The 18,639-nt window shown below is 38.6% G+C and overlaps 1 protein-coding gene across 2 annotated transcripts; it reads left to right on the top strand.

The window, feature by feature from the left end:
* The first annotated feature begins 303 nt into the window (after window positions 1–303).
* CRK (CRK proto-oncogene, adaptor protein) lies at window positions 304–17,822 on the top strand. Of its 2 annotated transcripts, none has more exons than XM_075589343.1 (3): window positions 304–701; window positions 5,629–6,161; window positions 12,942–17,822. In XM_075589343.1, the coding sequence occupies exons 1-3, from the start codon at window positions 482–484 to the stop codon at window positions 13,077–13,079; spliced, it is 891 nt and encodes a 296-aa protein (XP_075445458.1). In that variant the 5' UTR covers window positions 304–481; the 3' UTR covers window positions 13,080–17,822. The 2 variants fall into 2 exon arrangements, with proteins under 2 accessions (XP_075445458.1, XP_075445459.1); XM_075589344.1 differs by having other exon boundaries at window positions 5,629–5,991; window positions 12,942–13,080.
* The last annotated feature ends 817 nt before the right edge of the window (window positions 17,823–18,639 follow it).

Here is an 18,639-nt window from a genome sequence, read left to right as displayed (position 1 = left end):
TTGTGTCTTATAGAGTCCAATTTCTTACAGAAAGTGTTCAAAAGACACACAAATTCAGACAATTGCTAAAAAAAAAACAAATATCCATGCCTCACTTTTAATTATTTGTACATGTCTTCAGAATGTTCTAGGTATAGACTGAACAACAACTATTACATCTCCCAATTACCAAGACTTTTCAAATGAATGATTAAAGAGACAGGGCCTGGGTACCCTGTGTGTATCCGACCTTCTGCAAATGGCGCCGCCTTCCTCCTGCGCGACGCGGTCTCCGCTGCGATGACGCACTTCCGGAAGGTGAGGTCAGACCTTTCCTGTGCCGCCATTTCGGGATTGGTGAGATTGGGATCGGTTCGAGAGGAGGTCTCGGTGCGTCCAGTGTGTGCGCGCCTCTGTCTCGGGCGGCGTCATTTGGCGCCTAAGGCCGGGGGTCCGGTGAGACACCGGAGAGCAAAAGAGGCTCGAGGAGGAGGAAGAAGCCATGGCCGGTAACTTCGACTCGGAGGACCGAGCGAGTTGGTACTGGGGGAGGCAGAACCGGCAGGAGGCGGTGAACCTGCTGCAGGGCCAGCGGCACGGCGTGTTCCTGGTGCGCGACTCCACCACCATCCCGGGGGACTACGTGCTGTCGGTGTCCGAGAACTCCAAGGTCTCCCACTACATCATCAACAGCGTGAGCAGCAACCGGCAGAGCGGGCCCGGTGAGTGGGGGGGAAGAGGTGACCCAACCTGGGGGGGTGGGGAGTGAGGGGAAGGGGACACCCATTCGCCCTCCATTTAACCCCTTCAGCGCCACGGGAGGGGGGCGGTAATGTAGGGTCTTGCGCGCCCCTCTGCTGCTGAATGGTTTTCGAAGAGCTTTTACACCAGCAAACTCTTTGAAGGCTTTTTGATATTCACCTAATGCAATTCTCTCCCCGCTGTTGGTCATTTATTCCGTTTGTGTTGGGATTTTTGTAAAGCGCTATGCACATTGTTGGCGCTATATAACATACATGCAAGTAGGGGTCCTGCGCCCAGTTAATGCATTTCTAAACCTCACTGGGGCAGGGAGGTAGGTCCCTGTAGATAAGGTGTATACAATGTTGATGCCGTGGGAACCACAAGGGAGAGGGGTATTCAATAAATCGCTGTTAAAAGGGCGTGGAAACGCAGGTTTGTGAAACCAAATAATTAGTGGTTGGGTACAAAAATAGTGCCACTTTTATCTTGTAGAATGTAGATAACCTTAATGGTAATGGAGATTTGTAAATAAGTACTGGTACTTAAGGTTTGTATATATATTTTTATATAGCGGCATTCGGGGTACTTAAAGTTTACAGCAGTAATACATGGGACATAATATAACACAATGGTAATAAGCGCTTCAGACATAAAACCATAGAAAAAGTAGTCCCTGTCCCGAAGAGCTTACAATCTAAGTTTGTAAATAAAATATTAGTGGTGCCTCTAGCAGCATCGCTTTTGACCACGACCCTTAACCCCTTTACAGCTAGAGGAAGCTGGGAGAAACACGGTTATAGATATATATCCTCCCCCCAAAATCTTTAAATATATATATAAATAAATAAAAAAAAATTATTTTAACATGAACTTAATGTGCATATTCTGGAATAAAGTTTGTATTGTTTGCAGATAGTGGAGGGGTATTAATGTGTTAGAGGCTCATCTGGCAGTATGGAGGATTAAAAAGGCCAGTGTGTGCCAAATAAGTATTTGAGAGCAACTTGTTAAAAAAAAAGTGTGTGTGTGTGTGTTTTCCCTTGGAAATATCACAAAGATCATTAATAAGCACTTGTTTGACGTTTTTCCCAATACAAGTTGTTGGATATTTTTTCAATGGCTACTTCAGTCTCGAGAAATACAAATAAGCAGATATCTTTATCATAGGCTGGGTATACATTGAACAAACAATGGTTACTTGGAGAGGGACAGGCACAATGTGCCTGTCCATCACAAGACCTCAACCACTTCAGTACATTGGCTTTACAGTGGGTTTCACACCCTCACTTGAGGGAGGTCTTAATTTATTTGTAAGATATTGGGGTCTGAGGCAGTGCAAAATTGTCATGCAGTTGATTGTGGCCATCTAGCATTCTGTTCAGTGTCAGAGAGGCATAATAAAAAGGATGCATGTGGTTTTTGTTAAGTGCCTTTTCTTCGGATCTCAGATGCTTGTAGCCTTTGGGTTCCAGGTTTTGAGAACCTCATAGGTTATGGGGAGGGACACAAGGTGAATGGATCTGGGGCCACTGCAGCAACAGTGGGGGGTTTTCAGACAGCATTTGGGTTGAAATAAGTGGGGTGGCAGACAGGGACAAAATAAGTGTGCACAGTCCTTTACTAATAATAATGTGAGATTTTTTTCTTGTCACAGCATGAGATTAAGGATCATTAAACTGTCTTTGTTTTTTTTTGTTTTTTAAACACCCCCTTTTTGCTAATCCATTTATTTTCTTTTTATATCTTGCAAAAAATCAAACCTAGAATCATTTTTAAAAGGTTTTCAAAATTACAAACATTTACCTTGGATTCGTTTACAGTTACTGAATGGAGGAGTGTTCCACTCAAGTGATCAGATAATCAAATAATACTTCTGATAAAAAAAGCATTACAAACATAGTTTTGACTTGCTTAACCATAACACGTTTGTTTGGTCATGTGCTGAACGGGACATACTGTACTAGTTATTGGCATATAATTCCATTCTCAACTACTCTAAGAATGTGGGAAGTGGTCAGAATGAATCAGGATCCTACACTTGTTTTGTGATGAGCTTTGTGTTTGACAGAGCAGCACATCTTTAACCTCTTTGCTGCCAGAGATGCCAAGAACGGATTATAGTTCATTTCCATACAGAATTTGCTTATTTCTGCTATCGATTTTCCAATAAACTGACTAACTCGGCCGGTCACAGCAACTTTAGAATCACTGCAGTACCAAAGTTAGGAGTGAGCCTTTTACAAAAACATGTATTTTATGTTTAATGAACCTCTGGTATGCAGTCTGTTAGGCTTTTAAGCCTAAAATGTAATTATTTTTTTTAGACTAGCTGAAATGATGGCACAAACAAGTGGTAAATTGCCCGACAACTTTCACATGTCAATATTTCTGGAGTGTAGCTGTACCTTTTTAGAGGCAGAATAGTAGACAGTTGTTTTTAAGCTAGGCAAACCTTTCTTGGCTCAATTAGACTGTTTTATTTATTTATTTTTAATTTGAGTGTTTGTTTTTTCCCCATTTGCGTTCCTGGAATGATATTACCCTCAGATCTATGTTTTGTGTTGACTAAATGTTTAAGGGGTTACATCTGGGTGTGGAATAACTTTTTATTTATTTATTTTTTTAAGCTAGCATTTTGCACAATTTTTAGTATTTTAAAATAACTTCCTCTTGTGGCTCCCTTTTGTCTGTCACTGTGTTCAACAAGTTTGCACAGCTAGAACCCCCCCGCACCCCCATTTATCTCCTGCGTCTGATTTTTATTGGATTTTTGATCAGGACATAGTGGGATATGGATAAAGAAAACACTTGATGAACAAACACTCCCCAATTCAAAGGGCCCAATTTGTGATTCCTGTCCAGAGAAACCAAATAAGATAAATCTTTGCATAGTAAATTGAAGAAAACCAATTGGATTGTTAAAAACTGAGTTACATCTTTTTAAATAGGAAATTATTCAACATGATGCAAAACAATTAAGCTGTTGTCTTGCCCACTTTTCTGTTTTTTTGTGGGAAAGGGAAAACATGTCATACACACACTCTGCTTGCGTCCCTTCTTCAATATAGAGGGTTCATTCTCTGGGCTTTAAAGCAGCAGTTCAACCTGCCATTAAAATATATATATATATATATATCTGTTAATATGTTCATCAATACAATCCACACAATAAGTAATTAGCGAAGTTGCCGATCGATCCGTTCTGTGATCGATTGGCGAAGATTTGGCTCGGGGGTTCGCTAAATGGCTGCAGATGAGTATTGACTCAGTATGTGTGACTATGTAAATGATTGATATAGAAACAAAAAAGGCTTGTTACATTATAATACAGTAAAATGTCATTCAGCGTTTTTTTTTAGATATTTTTTTTAATGCTACCAAGTATTTTCTCACAGTACAGAACTGATTTAAAAAAACAAACACATATAGGATATTGCTTGGTCTGCAGCTGTATTAGTCATGTAACCCAGAAGTGTTATGCAATTGAAGACCGACTGCATTTAGTAACTATCAGTTTTCAGAGACTTTTTGGGACATCCTGAGATTTCTAAAAGAAATGGAAAGGGGGGGGGGGTAGGTATGTATTGGGTTTTTATTAAGTGTACAGACATCAGCACCAGTGAATATTTTATATTTTGGTCACACGAAAAGTTTGTAATTAGCAAATCTGCTAGAATTCCAGTGGATCCATAGGATTAACAATTTGTTATGGATAATTTACTTCTACGGTGCCCTATTATTGTCACACATTGCTTAAACGTAGAAATTGTCAGACACAGCCCACCAAGTCTATACATGGAATCCATTAGCAACTCCGATATCGCTCGGTGTGAAAAAGATAGAATGAAGACCCATCAGGTTCAGAAGTGTGAGTTGAATCGAATGATTTGGTCTTTTCAGAGTATAGCAGTCTGGTCTAAATGTACAACGATTAAACATATCTTCATTTATTAAACAAATTGTAAAAAAAAAATGACAATTGAAATACTTCCAATTTTGCAACTCCCACTTTTATAGATCTTACAAAATATATACAATGTAATTAATGAAAAATTGGGTTACTGTGTAACATAAAGAAATCACATAAACTGCTCCATTCATGCCAAAATCAAATAGAGAAGATTTTGAATTGGTTAAACTACTTGATTCCACGGCTGCCCAAATCATTTTCACCTTTGTGATCATGAAGGAAAAAATCTATTTGCCAATTGTGATTTATTTTTTGGATTTTTTTTCCTCACACACATTGCCCAGATAAGTACATTCTGTGCTTGCATTTGTGTGCCTTGTATTTTGCTTTAATTGCATTCACCGTTGATATGTTTTTAACAGACTTTCTTCTGTACATCCTATATTTTTGTGCTTAACTTTTTTCTTTTGTGCTTTGGCTATAGTATTTGGTGCCTTTCTCATTTTGCATTGCTCACTTTGTATATATATATTCATCTACAGACCTTTTCTCTCTCTGTGGACATTCTTAAACACTGTTCATTATACAGACCACAGACCCTCTGCATAGGTAGTTATTACCATGGACAAAACGGACTGTCCATGGTGTGTTACACATACTCTCTCAGTAATGACAATAATCTCATGTTGTATCAGTTGTCCTTCAAAAATGCTCTTTTTACCGTTTTGTGGGATCACATACACACATGATGAATGATAAAATATCTGCTTGTTTTGATGTTTGCGTGCTGGGAATCCTTTCTATACATTTTCACGTTGTTTGTGCTAAATTTAAAACTGAAAGGAAGACGAGGTTGTTTGAAGTACTTTTATGTAAAATTGCCCTTTGTTCAATGCCAAAAAAAACAAGCAAGAGTTTGATCAGATTTAAGGCAGCCTTTGTATACCAAGTAAATAACTGCGTAAAGGTAATCTGTCCCTTTTTTGTTTTTCCAGGATTGAACCAATCCCGATTCCGGATAGGTGACCAAGAATTTGACTCCTTACCAGCTCTGTTGGAATTCTATAAAATACATTACCTGGACACTACCACTTTAATAGAGCCCGTTTCCAAGTCTAAGCAGCATGGCATGATCCAGAGGCAGGAAGAAGCAGAGTACGTGCGAGCTCTCTTTGACTTTAATGGCAATGACGACGAAGACCTTCCGTTTAAGAAAGGAGACATCCTGAGAATCCGAGATAAGCCTGAGGAGCAGTGGTGGAATGCTGAAGACAGCGAAGGACGGCGGGGAATGATACCCGTTCCATACGTCGAGAAGCACAGGCCCGCTTCCACTCCAGGGTCAGCTTTGATTGGAGGTAACCAGGAAAATTCGCACCCACAGCCACTGAGTGGGCCGGAGCCAGGGCCCTATGCCCAACCCAGCGTCAACACTCCGCTGCCTAACCTCCAGAATGGGCCCATTTTTGCCAGGGTTATCCAGAAGCGAGTCCCCAATGCCTACGACAAGACAGCCTTGGCTTTGGAGGTATATAATGGGCACAACCTTGAAGGAAAATTCTTTCAAAGGGATTTTCCTTTTCAATGCAGATCCTTCTTTAGACCAAATGATGTGTTTATGTATGTTAATGTAGGATACAAGGTATATTATAGCAAAATGGTAATATGCAAGTGTGATTTGTGAGAGGATTATTACAACTGTTGCAAATGAGAAATTAGTATTTAGACTTCTGTAATGGTGTTGTCCCTTCTACAGTCAGTCAGTGAGGCCAATATTTTGAATGTGTTTAATCTTGTTGCTTAATGGCTTCTTTATATGGCATTGAACCTTTAGTGTCCCCTTTTAATATTTTTGTGCTTTTTTGCCCACTTCAGAGAGATGTCTGAGCCTTGGGTATGGTGGGGACAGAACGGCACTATAATGAATGTGATGTGCACTCTGCTCCCCTTTCAATTTTCTTGCTTGGTCACCCGACAGAAGCGGGCATTAATGCCAGTTAGCTATACTATGTGGACAGTATATTTTTATAGGAGCCAAGCGTAGAGGAAAAGTGAGATAGAAAAGCACAGTTTGATTAAGGAAGACGTGCAGGAAGGGTTTAGGGTTTTTTTTTTTGTTTGTTTGTTTTTGAGCCCCTCAAAATGTGATGGCTGCATTTATCTGCAAGTTGTTTTAACAATGTTTCTGCCATCTAAGGGGAGGACTTTTGCCTAAACTGGAAGGAATGTCCATGACGAGTAATTTAAAAAAAAAAATTGTGAAATGTGACCTGCAGCTTAGCTTCTCTATGACTTTAACATGCTTTGTACCCAATGTTTTTATTCGTACCAGCTTTTTAGCACATGGTCCTACAACTTATTCACCAAGGATATAGAGATAGGAGACACATATATGCCTTTTTTGCTGCTAGTGGTGTGAGGAACTTTTTTGTTGAGGGACCTCATATGTGATTATAGAAATCGCATCTCGGATCATTTTATTGATCAGAGAAAACGTTTTTTTTATGTAATAAACATACTTGTGTAGAGAAGACAGGAATATAAACACATTACAAAACAATCAGGTGTTTTTCTTGTAATATTGCTTAATAGATATGCAAATGTAATCACAGATGCATAAATGCTAACAAATGTTGCTTAACATACAGGTTTATTTAGTAAGCAGTCTTCTGGCGTAAGGCACCTGTGCTGCCATTGACTTAGATGGACTGTAAAGTGTTTTCTATCTCTGGAAGATGCCTTCTGGCAGGTGACTGCTTCGTATATATGGCCGGCAATGTCTCCTGATTTTAATATAGCCTAGCTAAGGAAAGAATGTAGCATCAGTTCCAAAAGCTGCAGTGGTATGGGGGTTAATTAAGAGATTCGGGGGGTGGGGGGGAATTGAATTAATATTGTTCGAAAATAGAAAATGTATTTTGCATTTAACAATGTGATCAAAATGAAACTAATAGTAAACAATTTAAAAGTTAAAAATAGGTCATATAAAAAAGGAAGTGGGACTTTTGAAGCAAGCTTGTTCGCATGATTTGATTTTCATTTCCTATTACACAACTTTGTTACAAAAATACTCCGTTGCTAATTAAAGGACCAATCCAAGATAGTATTTTTTTTTTTTTTTAATATAGAATTAAAGCAGGGGGTCTCCGGAGCTGAACCCCGTTAATATCAGCTCTGTAGACAGCTCAGAAGTAGGTGCCGGTAGCTGCTCCGGCTCAGCAAGCAGTGCTTTAAGGTTTGAAGCTCTTACGTAACATGGGCCAATAGGAAGCCACACTGATGACGTCACGGCTTCCTATTGACGCTTTGTCACAGCTATCCAATGCATGCAAGCCTTTCCGCACATGCACATTAGAGCGCTCTCTCCAGGTTATAATTATAGCCTTGTCACAGCTCAGAACACAAACCTTAGTAGCTTAAAAAAAAATCTATTTTTGTCTTTCCAGTTACCATAGATTCAAATATCTATTTTAAATAAACCCACAGCTTTATCCTTTGTTGCTTTAACTTCTAAGACTAAAAGATGGACATTTAAAAGCATATTTTAATGCACATTTCTCGGATGTGTTGACTTCTTAAAAAATGAGTATCGCTGTAAATTAGATGAGAGCAGTCCAATAACAGAAACCTCATAGTTGCCAAGATAGTCAGTTCTGACTACATCTGGTAGACTGCAGGTAGGACATAATGAAGCAGGCACTCTGTGTATTCCTGATCTGTGAAGAGATTGTAAGATTATCAAACACTGGAGATTTGTTGTTTTTGAATAAGATGAAACTTACTGTACCTTTTTGTCCTTGCATGCTTCTGCTCTAGTCCAGAGTGAGCACTGCACAGCAGACAAGATGTTGAATGAGAGAGAGCATTCGATAACTGTTCTTTGACAGTAGATCCTCTTCTGACTCTGCATTCACAGTCTTTGCAATGGGCCAATCCACTTGTGGACACCATTTGGCATATTTTTCTGATTCCTTTGGTGTGGCATACAATTCAGGCTGAAGTAATTTAAACTTTTGCCATAAACAAATCTAGTGTTAGTCTCTGGCTACATCTCCAAGACACGCATCTCAATTATTGCAGTGGACTCCTATTTGTGTAGTGCTTCAGTTGGTATAATGTATTGCTCAGTGGTTGTGGGGTTTGTGTGTGTTGGCATAGTGTGCATGTGTTACGATGGCATGCCCAGCCAAGTTTGAGACCCACAACATAAGTTTCCTCTGTTTTGTTGTAAACTCTTGATCTGATTTCACAGCAGAATTTTTTAATTTATTTTTTCCTCCCTCCTGCAAAGTGGCACTGTGGTGTAATAATCGTTCTTAATATAAAAATGTTCTATTTATTTTGAAGCCGGTTGTGTCAGAAAACATTTTCTATTTCTGAGTAAGACCTTCTCATTTTTTATGGTACCTGTATCCAGTTTGTTGGTGTATATAGTGTGGGCATTTGTAATATGCAAAATAACAGGGCCCTTATTCAGTATCCCAAAAAGCAGATATCGATGTTGGGGCAACTTGTAAGCCTCATGTAACAGATGCTTCCCATACGAGTCAAAAACTTTTCTGCAGCACATTTAATAGGGACGTCAGTTGGGACTACAAAGTAATTCCACAAGTTAATGTCCAACATAAAATCAGTGTAGGAAGGAAGTCCCTCACCAAAATCATTCAACTATAAGTTGGTTGTGCTCCTGAGGCCAACATTTCAGCCATTCATTCATGTGCGCACAGGAAATGCAGACTACTCAAGCTGCAGATGGGGACATTGGGGGAGAAATATGCAGATACAAACGTGTTGTTTTAAAGCTGCAGTTCAAGCAATATCCTACATGTGTTTTTTTTTATAAATAAATCAGTTCTGAACTATGAGGATATACTTGTAGGATTTAAAAAATAAAAAATAAATGTTTTAAAGACATTTTTTAATGTTTCTAATGTAGGAAGCATTTCCAAGTGACAGCCCCTGTCCCCTTCTGATAGGCTCTGGCTCTTGAGCCCTGTCCTCTCTAGCAGTGCACCAATTGTATCTAGTAACTGCCCAGTCAATCATATTCTAGGACTACATTGCCCAGAATGCTGTTCAAGAACTGAATTAAATAACCCGGAGCAAGCAATTGATTACATGAGATCGATCTGCAGCTTAGCTAATCACATGTCAGTGTGCAGATTGTATTGATTCACATATTGAATGGGAAAAAAAATATATATTTTTTTTTTTTTAAAACGGAAGCTTGAACTGCAGCTTTAAAATGTAAGTTATTTTGTTAAAATCTGCAGTGTGGCCAACAAAGTGCACATACTGTTCTTAGTTCTTCTTGGAAATATTAACTGTATAGGACCAATACTATAATACCACATCAGAATACTCGTTGGTGTAAGCAAATAGAACCGACTGGGGTTAAATACCTGGTATGTTTTTTACCAGCATATTTGTTCTCACAAGATTTTGTCCTTAAAGTGTGGGCACAGCTGTTCTGTACACCAGACCAGTCTGACTTCCTGCTTTTATGAATCATCTTTCCTAGCTTACGCTTTGGAGCCTTCCTGACGTATTTGTTTTAAGATAATGTTATTTGTAAAAGCATATTGTTTGCTGCAAACATTCCACCGTATCAAGGAGTTCACTATCTGAAAGAATAGTCTCCTCCCAAGTTTGTCTGAAGCATGAAACACATAAGTTGGATTTGTACTTTGTAACAATTATACATTGATATTCAAGAACAAGTTAAGTTCAGTCGTCTTTCAAATGTCTGCATTAATATATTTTGGGTTAGCATAATTGTTCGTTGGTGCAAGTTTTGTGCCCATACATTACGACAGGGGAGCGCAATCTTTTTTTCCCTGCGCTCCCCTGACGTCTGTCCTCTCCTCCCCCCCCCCCCCCCCTGCTTACCTTCCTTCTGGCGGCATGTCACGTTGCCACAGCAATGAGCCGTCACATGATCCCGACGCCACGTTGCCATGGCACCAAGGTAAAAAGAAGTTTACAGAGGCCTTGCAGCTCCCCCGGCATTCCTTTAAATGCCTTCGGGAAGCGCGCAGGGCCTTTGTAAACCCTGCGCCTCCCGCAGCGAAGCCCCCCCCCACTTTGCACACCCCTCCCTGCATTACAACTTGAGGAAATGTTTTATTATGACATGTACCCACCACATATTGGGTTTCATTGTGTAATTGTAGTATCACCTTAAACACAACGTGCAATAATGTTTACTGTGTAAAATGCTCAAAGTATGAATATAGCAACTGTATTTATTTGGCTGCTGTTAATAGTAAAATGCTAGTACAGCTGACCTCTGACCTTAAGTCCGTTAAAAAATGTTACCTCTTGATGCCCTGGTTCCTAGTTATTTATTTTATTTGTTTATAAAATGTTTTACCAAGAAGTAATACATTGAGTTACCTCTCGTTTTCAAGTATGTCTGGGCAAAGCGTTAAGATGACAAATAATACATGGTTACAAATACTTGGTAAACGTTTGAAAGAGGCAATCCAAGCCTGCGAATGTTTGACATTTTTATTTAGGATTGAAGCAGGGGTCTCTGGAGCTGTACTTTGTTAATTTCAACAAAATTATGAGCGCTCCTCGGCTACCAGGGTTCACAATATGTCTGCTGTTCAGATATTTGCGGGCCAATAGGAAGCTGTGATGTCATCGGTGCGGCTTCCTATTTTCCCATGTGATTTTTTTTGTTTTTTCATTGACTGCTTGGGTTGCTCTTTTAATAGTGCAGTCCACATACAGTAGGAACTCAGGAGAATTCTGAGAAGCAATTTACATGAAAAGCCAGTTACATTGCCAAATTGTTTAAAGGACGAAAAAAAATCTATACCAATTCATGCAATTTGCATATTATATATATTTTTTATAACCTAATTTGCATATGAATAGCATATTCGCTGACTGCCCCAAATAACTGGTCAGATTCAGGGCCTTGAGGAAGGTTTGAGTCAAGTGGTCATACCTAAATCTGGTAAGTATCCTGCAGTGTGATTATGGCTGTTACAGTGACCAAACTTAAAGCAACAATCTAGGTGCACCCACTGCCAGCCAGAGATGCTACTGGCACCCCTTCTGGAAGTATCTCTGGAAGCATTAGTTGAAATTCATGGGGTTCAGCTTGGGAGACCCCCTGTTTTGAAACCTATAACAAAAAATTGAAGAAATGCAACCCGGATGGCTGCTTTGAGATGGAAAACAAAATTGGTCAATATTTCTCTAAAACAATGCCATGAGATTTTAAGGTGTGGCATGAATTAGGATGGAGAAGTAGTTAATTTAATTTGATAGACGCTTACAATTTAGAATTTTCTATGTTTTAATGATTCCTACTTTTCTCTTGCTACCATTACGTACTTTGTCCTAAGTGGAAACACTTGCCTAAAAGAGAAGCCGCTAGGTGGTGAAAGCAGAATGTGATGTAGTAAACCATGATCGGTCTTTTCAGGGGCTGGACAAATTCACTGACATTTCACCAGCTACAATGTGATGAGGCAATTTCACCAATACTCCCCAAATTACCCCTGTGTTCCTGTCCTTTCTCTAAACTATATTGTGATTTTGGCACAGTAGTGCGGATATTAATGGGAGGTAACACTGTTGAGCAATAAGGGGATAGGTGTTGTTTAAATTAATATAAGGGTTGGTAGTGGTGAAGAAAATGTTAAGACGGGGTTGGCCATTTTGATGAGTAGTTTTAAAAAAAAGAAGATATTTTAAGGGTAGCAGATTCAGAAAAGAGGTTGGTGACGTATCTAGTGAATGATAAACTGAAAGTTCTAGTCTCAAGGCCTTTTCACTTTCTTTGATTCGTCACTGGCCCATGTGGGAATTCGGTGGGGTCCTTGAAGTATATTAAGTTTTGTGCGACATAATGTGTTAAAATGTACTGCACTGGATGTACAGAACATTTTTCTTCATGGCTTTTGCTAGCAACACTTGGTGTAGTAGTTTTGCTTGCAATCGTATACTGGAGTGGATTTTCTTGCCTTGGCGCCGAGACGGTCTTTATTTTCTTGTCTATTTGAATTCCTATTTGGCTGTGTCAAAACCAATTTACACTCTATGCAGTGAACTCTCTCTGTACAGGGGATGAAAGGGAATTTGTATGTGGCCAAGAGAGTCCAGAATTATCAGACATTGTAAAAATATTTAAACAGTTGATGCGCTTGACTGTCAGATATGGTGATGCAAGGAATTGGCACTGAATCAAATATGTTGGCATCTTATTTATTATCGGCTGCAAAGACACTATGCTATTTTAACCGTATCTACTTTGGTATAATGCTAAAATGTCTCTTCATTTCTCCTACAGGTCGGTGAACTAGTAAAGGTAACCAAGATTAACGTGAGTGGTCAGTGGGAGGGAGAGTGCAACGGAAAATATGGTCACTTTCCATTTACACACGTGCGCCTCCTGGATCAACAGAACCCCGAGGAGGACTTCAGCTGAGTGTGACTTGGAGCCATTCCTAAGAGATGCGAACAATCTTGCTCTGTCTCCCTTCTCTATCCATCTGCCATTTAAACTGCCTTCCACAGGCCTCAAGCTGCGTAGATTAAGAAAGTAGTCACACCCCCAGAATCCCTCTCAATTGAAGTCAGTCAGGTATTATGAGATTTGGCAGTCCGGTTACAAGCTTGGATTATGTTTTTGAAAATTGACAGAATGTAAAAGTTCTGCTAAGGCAATCTTCCTGCGGTAGCATTCAAATGCAGAGAACTACACCATTTCTAGTTGCAAACCATTTTATTAGAAGAAGGAAGCGACACATTTTTAGGGCCATTGTCCTTTGATCTTTCCTCCTTTTATTTGTCATTTTCTAAAAAATCTTTTTGGGAAGCAGTAATCAAGAAATGTCAATGGACTTGCACATTTCCTAATTGTTTTCATATTTACTGGTTTTTTTTTTGTTTTTTTTTTTAAATCTTGTTTCCTTTATGTAAACACTGTCATTTGATATCTCAATTATTCAGCACAAGCTATCCTCTCTAAGTGACATGATTAATGAACCATGACAGATATTAAAGTTACACTTCACACACACGCTTAGGGGGGGGGGGGAGAAGAAGTCTTGCTCACCGGAGTTTTATCCCAGTGTTGGGATGAACGTGTTAACAGGGAGATTCACCTTTTTGGATTTCAGTGTTCATTGGAAAATATGAATGTGCAGAAGTATTCAGCATCACTAAAGTGCTACAAACTGGTATGCATTCGTTCTAGCGGCAGTCTCTTACTCATGGCATATAATCTATTTTCAAATAAATGCACTAAATGTCTCTCAAACATGCCCGTTGAATTGCTGCATTTTAAATGAAGGTGGTAAGAGGGGGTAGTTCCACACAACGTGCATGGGAAGTGGAAAAACGCACGTCTGTGCAATGTAATTGGTTTCATTAAAACATATATATCTAATCTTTCAAGCCACATTTATGTTTCTCTGAAAATGAATAAAATCACCCAAGAAATACAAAATTATATATCGATCGTCTGTTTCCTTTGCCCTAATAACACCACCAAGCAGAGGAAGAGAATGGTAATTGCCTATGTAAGAAGAGCTAGTACACGGCTCCTAGTTACATCACAAATGTAGTGAATCCATTAAGAATACCCACCCCAAGTGTCAGTTTACCATGTTTACAAATTACAATGATTTAAGTCTCCAATTAATTCATTGTGTTGCCTGTAGTGGCTGTAACATGATGCTTTACTGGGGAAAAGAAATGCATTTTGGGGGATCATTAATGTCATCATTATTTTTGAGTCTCCTAGATTGCTACCCTAATAAATGCTCCCCACTTTTTTTTTTTGTTTAGCAGAACTGCTGACATTTATGATAACATTTCGGGGGGGGGAGAAAGAGGGGAGGAGGAACGTGTACAGAGATTTTTTTAGCTGTTTGTTAAATGAAGTATGCAGCAATTTGACTTCTAAAATGGAGAGAGGCATTTAGAGGATATGCCGTAAATAGAATTGGGTAAGAGTGAATGCACATTTATCACAAGGATAACAGCAAGTCTTTATTAGGACTTGTATATTCATTTGTAACTATTCTATTTACAATAAGGCCTCAAATATATCAGAGTGCTCAAGTCCTTTGAATAAAGAAGAATACAAACAGTGGCCCGAAGAAGTTTCAGAAAGTTGCTTTTGACTCCTACATACACAAGTAAAACATCCCCATGTTCCTTTGTCTTCCAAAGATAATTGATGTCAAAGTTTTGCAATGCTAATTTGACCTTCATTGAAAAAAAAAATATAATCCTTTTTTTTTTTCATATTCGCTATTTGCAGTACCAAGTATTCTGGGTTTTTACAGTAAATGGCAGCAGCTTCCCAACCCATGATGTCATCCCATTCACCAGGGCTAACGGCATTGAGTTGAGCTGCCTCCTGCAAGGCTCCTTGTGTTTACATATTTCTTGTTACAGGAAAATTGAGCAATAGCATGTCATCATTGATGGAATAGCTGCAAATTCACTCCGAAACAAAGCACATGTCCATTTAATGTACCGTCAACATTTTCTCCTATGTGCTTTTTAATTTTTCGTTTAGCTTTTCAGATACTGACTGTTAGCAGAACAATTTATCAGCCTATAATAATGAAAAAGAATTGTATAGGCAAATTGAATAAAAACATACAAAACACAATGAGCAGTTATTACTGATAACAAAACACTAATGCTTATTACAAAAACAAACACTATTGTAAATAGTTTTAAAGAAAATTGGTGCTTCAAATAAACACATTAACCAAAGGTTTTGTTTTTACTTTTTTTTTTTTTTAATTGTTGAAATATGAATGCAATTTTTATGCAACAAAATAATGATTTGCTTCCAACAGTAAATAAAACCTATTCGGTCCATCTTGCTGTATTTTTAATGAGGGGACAGTTAAAGGATGTTACCCAAGGCTGGCTTGTGCAAAAAAAAAAAAAAGTGGGAATTTGCATAGTACAATATACCCACAAGTGGTATTTTTATTTGCTGTACACAGAACATATAAAATGACAAGGCTGAATTAGACACAACTATCACTTCACTGGTAAACTAACCTGTTTACACATTAATTTACATATTGCATTCGAAGCTGCACATTGTTTTCTGTACTCACAGACCAGCCCTGCGGTCTATGCAGCAAAAACATTGTTTAGACCAGCGTTTTTCAACCTTTTTTTCTGGGAGGTGGTAACGAACACTAATTATATTGACATTCGAAGGAACCCCAACCCTCTCTAATAGTGCGTCTAAGATCAGATGCATTGTAAATTCTTCTGTATTTGGTGCAATTTTTAAAAGACCTGAAATTTGCAGGGACCCTCCTAGGGATGCCTGGGTAAACCCAAGCGTTCCTAGGAACCCTGGTTGAAAAACACTGCTGTAGACTCATTTCTCTTATGGAAATATTTATAAATCTATTCACTGGTAAGCTGGTGATGGTCACTTCAATTATTCTCAACCTTCTTCAATAACACCTTGGCTGCTCTTGGACGTGTCGCTGAACCCCACAGCAAATTATTAAAAACTGCACTCGTAAAAACAAAACTTTTGCCAGATTTGATTAATTTTTTTCTAATGTCCTAGACTAGGAAGTGATAATTGTATTACTCTAATTTTGACATTAAGTATTCCATAACTTTTTTTTTTTAAAAAGATAATTATCTGTATTCTTTTGTAAATTGTGTACAAAAATAGCCTTTTTTTTTTTTTTTAATATTACACATTAGCCACCTTGAATACTTTAATGGATATGAAACGCAATACTCAATAATACATTTGGGAATTTGTAGGGTTGGCTTGTTTGTATCCCTGTGGAGAGAAATATAGGTGTTTAGATTCTGGTGCACTCTATATGTATACAGTCTGCCTGTTCCGATGTCGTGTAGCTACAGAAGATGCCATAGAGCCCTGAAGAATTACTTGCTGATATAGTGCATAGTTATACATTGTGTATTGACTCTGAAACGCATCACAAACTCCCACTCTGGAATTAGAGGACATATGTCTCTAGCGGGGAAAATGTACGGTTAATTGAGCTCTAATGTATATATCTATTTTGTTATCTGTTCATTGTCATTATCTCCGCTTGGTTACAATCGGGTAATCTGCCCTTTCTACCCTTTAAGGCCACACTTGATATGCTGACTTTGTGGAGGGGGGGGGGGGGGGAGAGGGTAACTGGGGAACAAGCAAAATGGAATGTCTTTTTTTTGCTTCAGAGTTGCAGGGGCATTTACAAACCACCCATATGGCAAGATAGCCCTTCTTGCAGTGTCTGCTAGAGAGCCTATTAATACTGGGCTGCATAATATCCAGCGCGAGGCCTTTGACTCAGGTCAGATAATCAACAGAAGTCTTCCCGAGTACATCCCTTTGGTAGCTGGGCTGAACAGACACCTCCTCTGGGTGCCCTACAAGACATTCATTTGTCGGTCTTTAGTTATAATTCCATATTATTAAAAGGAATGTATTGCTGTCGTCGTGGTGCCCTTTAATAGTGCTATCTTTTAAGAACAAAAATGATTGTAACTTTGGATGATTACGCCTGTGTTAAAAACTAAACGACTGTTCAATTGTGAGGTGATGCACAGAATTATAATTTTTTTCCATGTCTTAACACATACTAGGAGAATACCAAAATGTATTATTATTATTTAAAGACCGAATAATGTTCCTTATTGATCTGTTTATGTTATTCACGCATTTTATAGTTTGTCTTATTTTTTTTCTCTCTCCACATTTGGTGGTATTTTTCAGTATTGATCCTGAGAAGTGCAGACAACCAAATATTTTAAATGGGAATTCAAATAAATAAATCACTGTTATATAGTGCATTTATTCATGCCATCACATTATTTTAGAATAAATGCAAACCAGCTGCTGCATTCCTTACTAATTTCAATAGATCCCAGCCTTTTTATCACTAATATTTTATATTGCAAAGTGTCTGGGTAATCTGTAGAAACTTTATTTTTTAATGCAAAAAAGTGCTAATCAACATAAAAAAACAAAACAAAAAGAAATAACACTGCATCTTTGATATTTTTTTGTTTTGTTAAAGGGAGAGGGCAATTTGAAGCAAAAATATAAAACGTGCCATTGTATAATAACACTTTCCCACCAGTTGCAAATTCTTTTTATAGCATGTATGTATGTATGTTCATAATATGCTTAGTAAATAAAAATATGGACAAATATCAGTGTTTTTTGTTCATTATACCAATGCTTAAAATAAAGATTAATCTCCTAATTTACTAGACTTTGACAAAGGAAACAGGGACCAATAAGTATTGTGATTTAATTGTGTGCTATAGGCAGTGGTTGGAACTGGTTCAGTGTGGGGAAACCACTTGTCTACTGCAGGGGCCGGTGCAGGAAAGGTGGCGGCTGCTGCAGCAGAATATCTTTTGGGAAGCAGAGCTCTACATCCCAAAGTTGTGCACCACAATGCCATGCACAGTGCAAAGCAAAGCATTATGGGGAACAACGTCAGAATCCAGTGGCGATTGCTCTGCTTTCAAAGACATTTTGTAGCATCCGGACTCCACCTCCAAAGGTCCCCACCAATTTTCCACTCGCCTTGCTCAAGGGGATTACTGCAGTCTTGCCTATAGGTTTCCATGTTTCCTTGGCCTGCTTTTACTAAAGAAGGAAAGACTTGGGGCTCATGTATATACTTCACCAGTACCACTTTAATTTTGGCTCCAGTCGTGTTACTGAGCATCAAATAAGAAATGGTGCTACTGCAAAACTGTTCTTTTATAGTCTGGTGTTATAAAATATTACGCAAATGTCCCTACATAGGGATGAGTCCAGACCCAACTAGTACAGAAATAGGTGAAATTTTAAGTACATGCACAACTAATGGTTAAAGGGGGCCATCTATGAAATCTGATACCAGAGCCAATTAATAGTTAAATAATGCTCCCTTTTATTTGTGTCAAACATAAAATGAATTGCTGAAATCTTCGGCCCATGGCTTAACAAGTTAAACAGCATATTTGATTAGCGA

The sequence above is a fragment of the Ascaphus truei genome, chromosome 3 (assembly GCF_040206685.1).
Source record: "Ascaphus truei isolate aAscTru1 chromosome 3, aAscTru1.hap1, whole genome shotgun sequence".
NCBI lineage: Eukaryota > Metazoa > Chordata > Amphibia > Anura > Ascaphidae > Ascaphus > Ascaphus truei.
The sequence above is the reverse complement of the archived record's forward strand: the minus strand, read 5'-3'. Positions and strand labels throughout refer to the sequence as shown.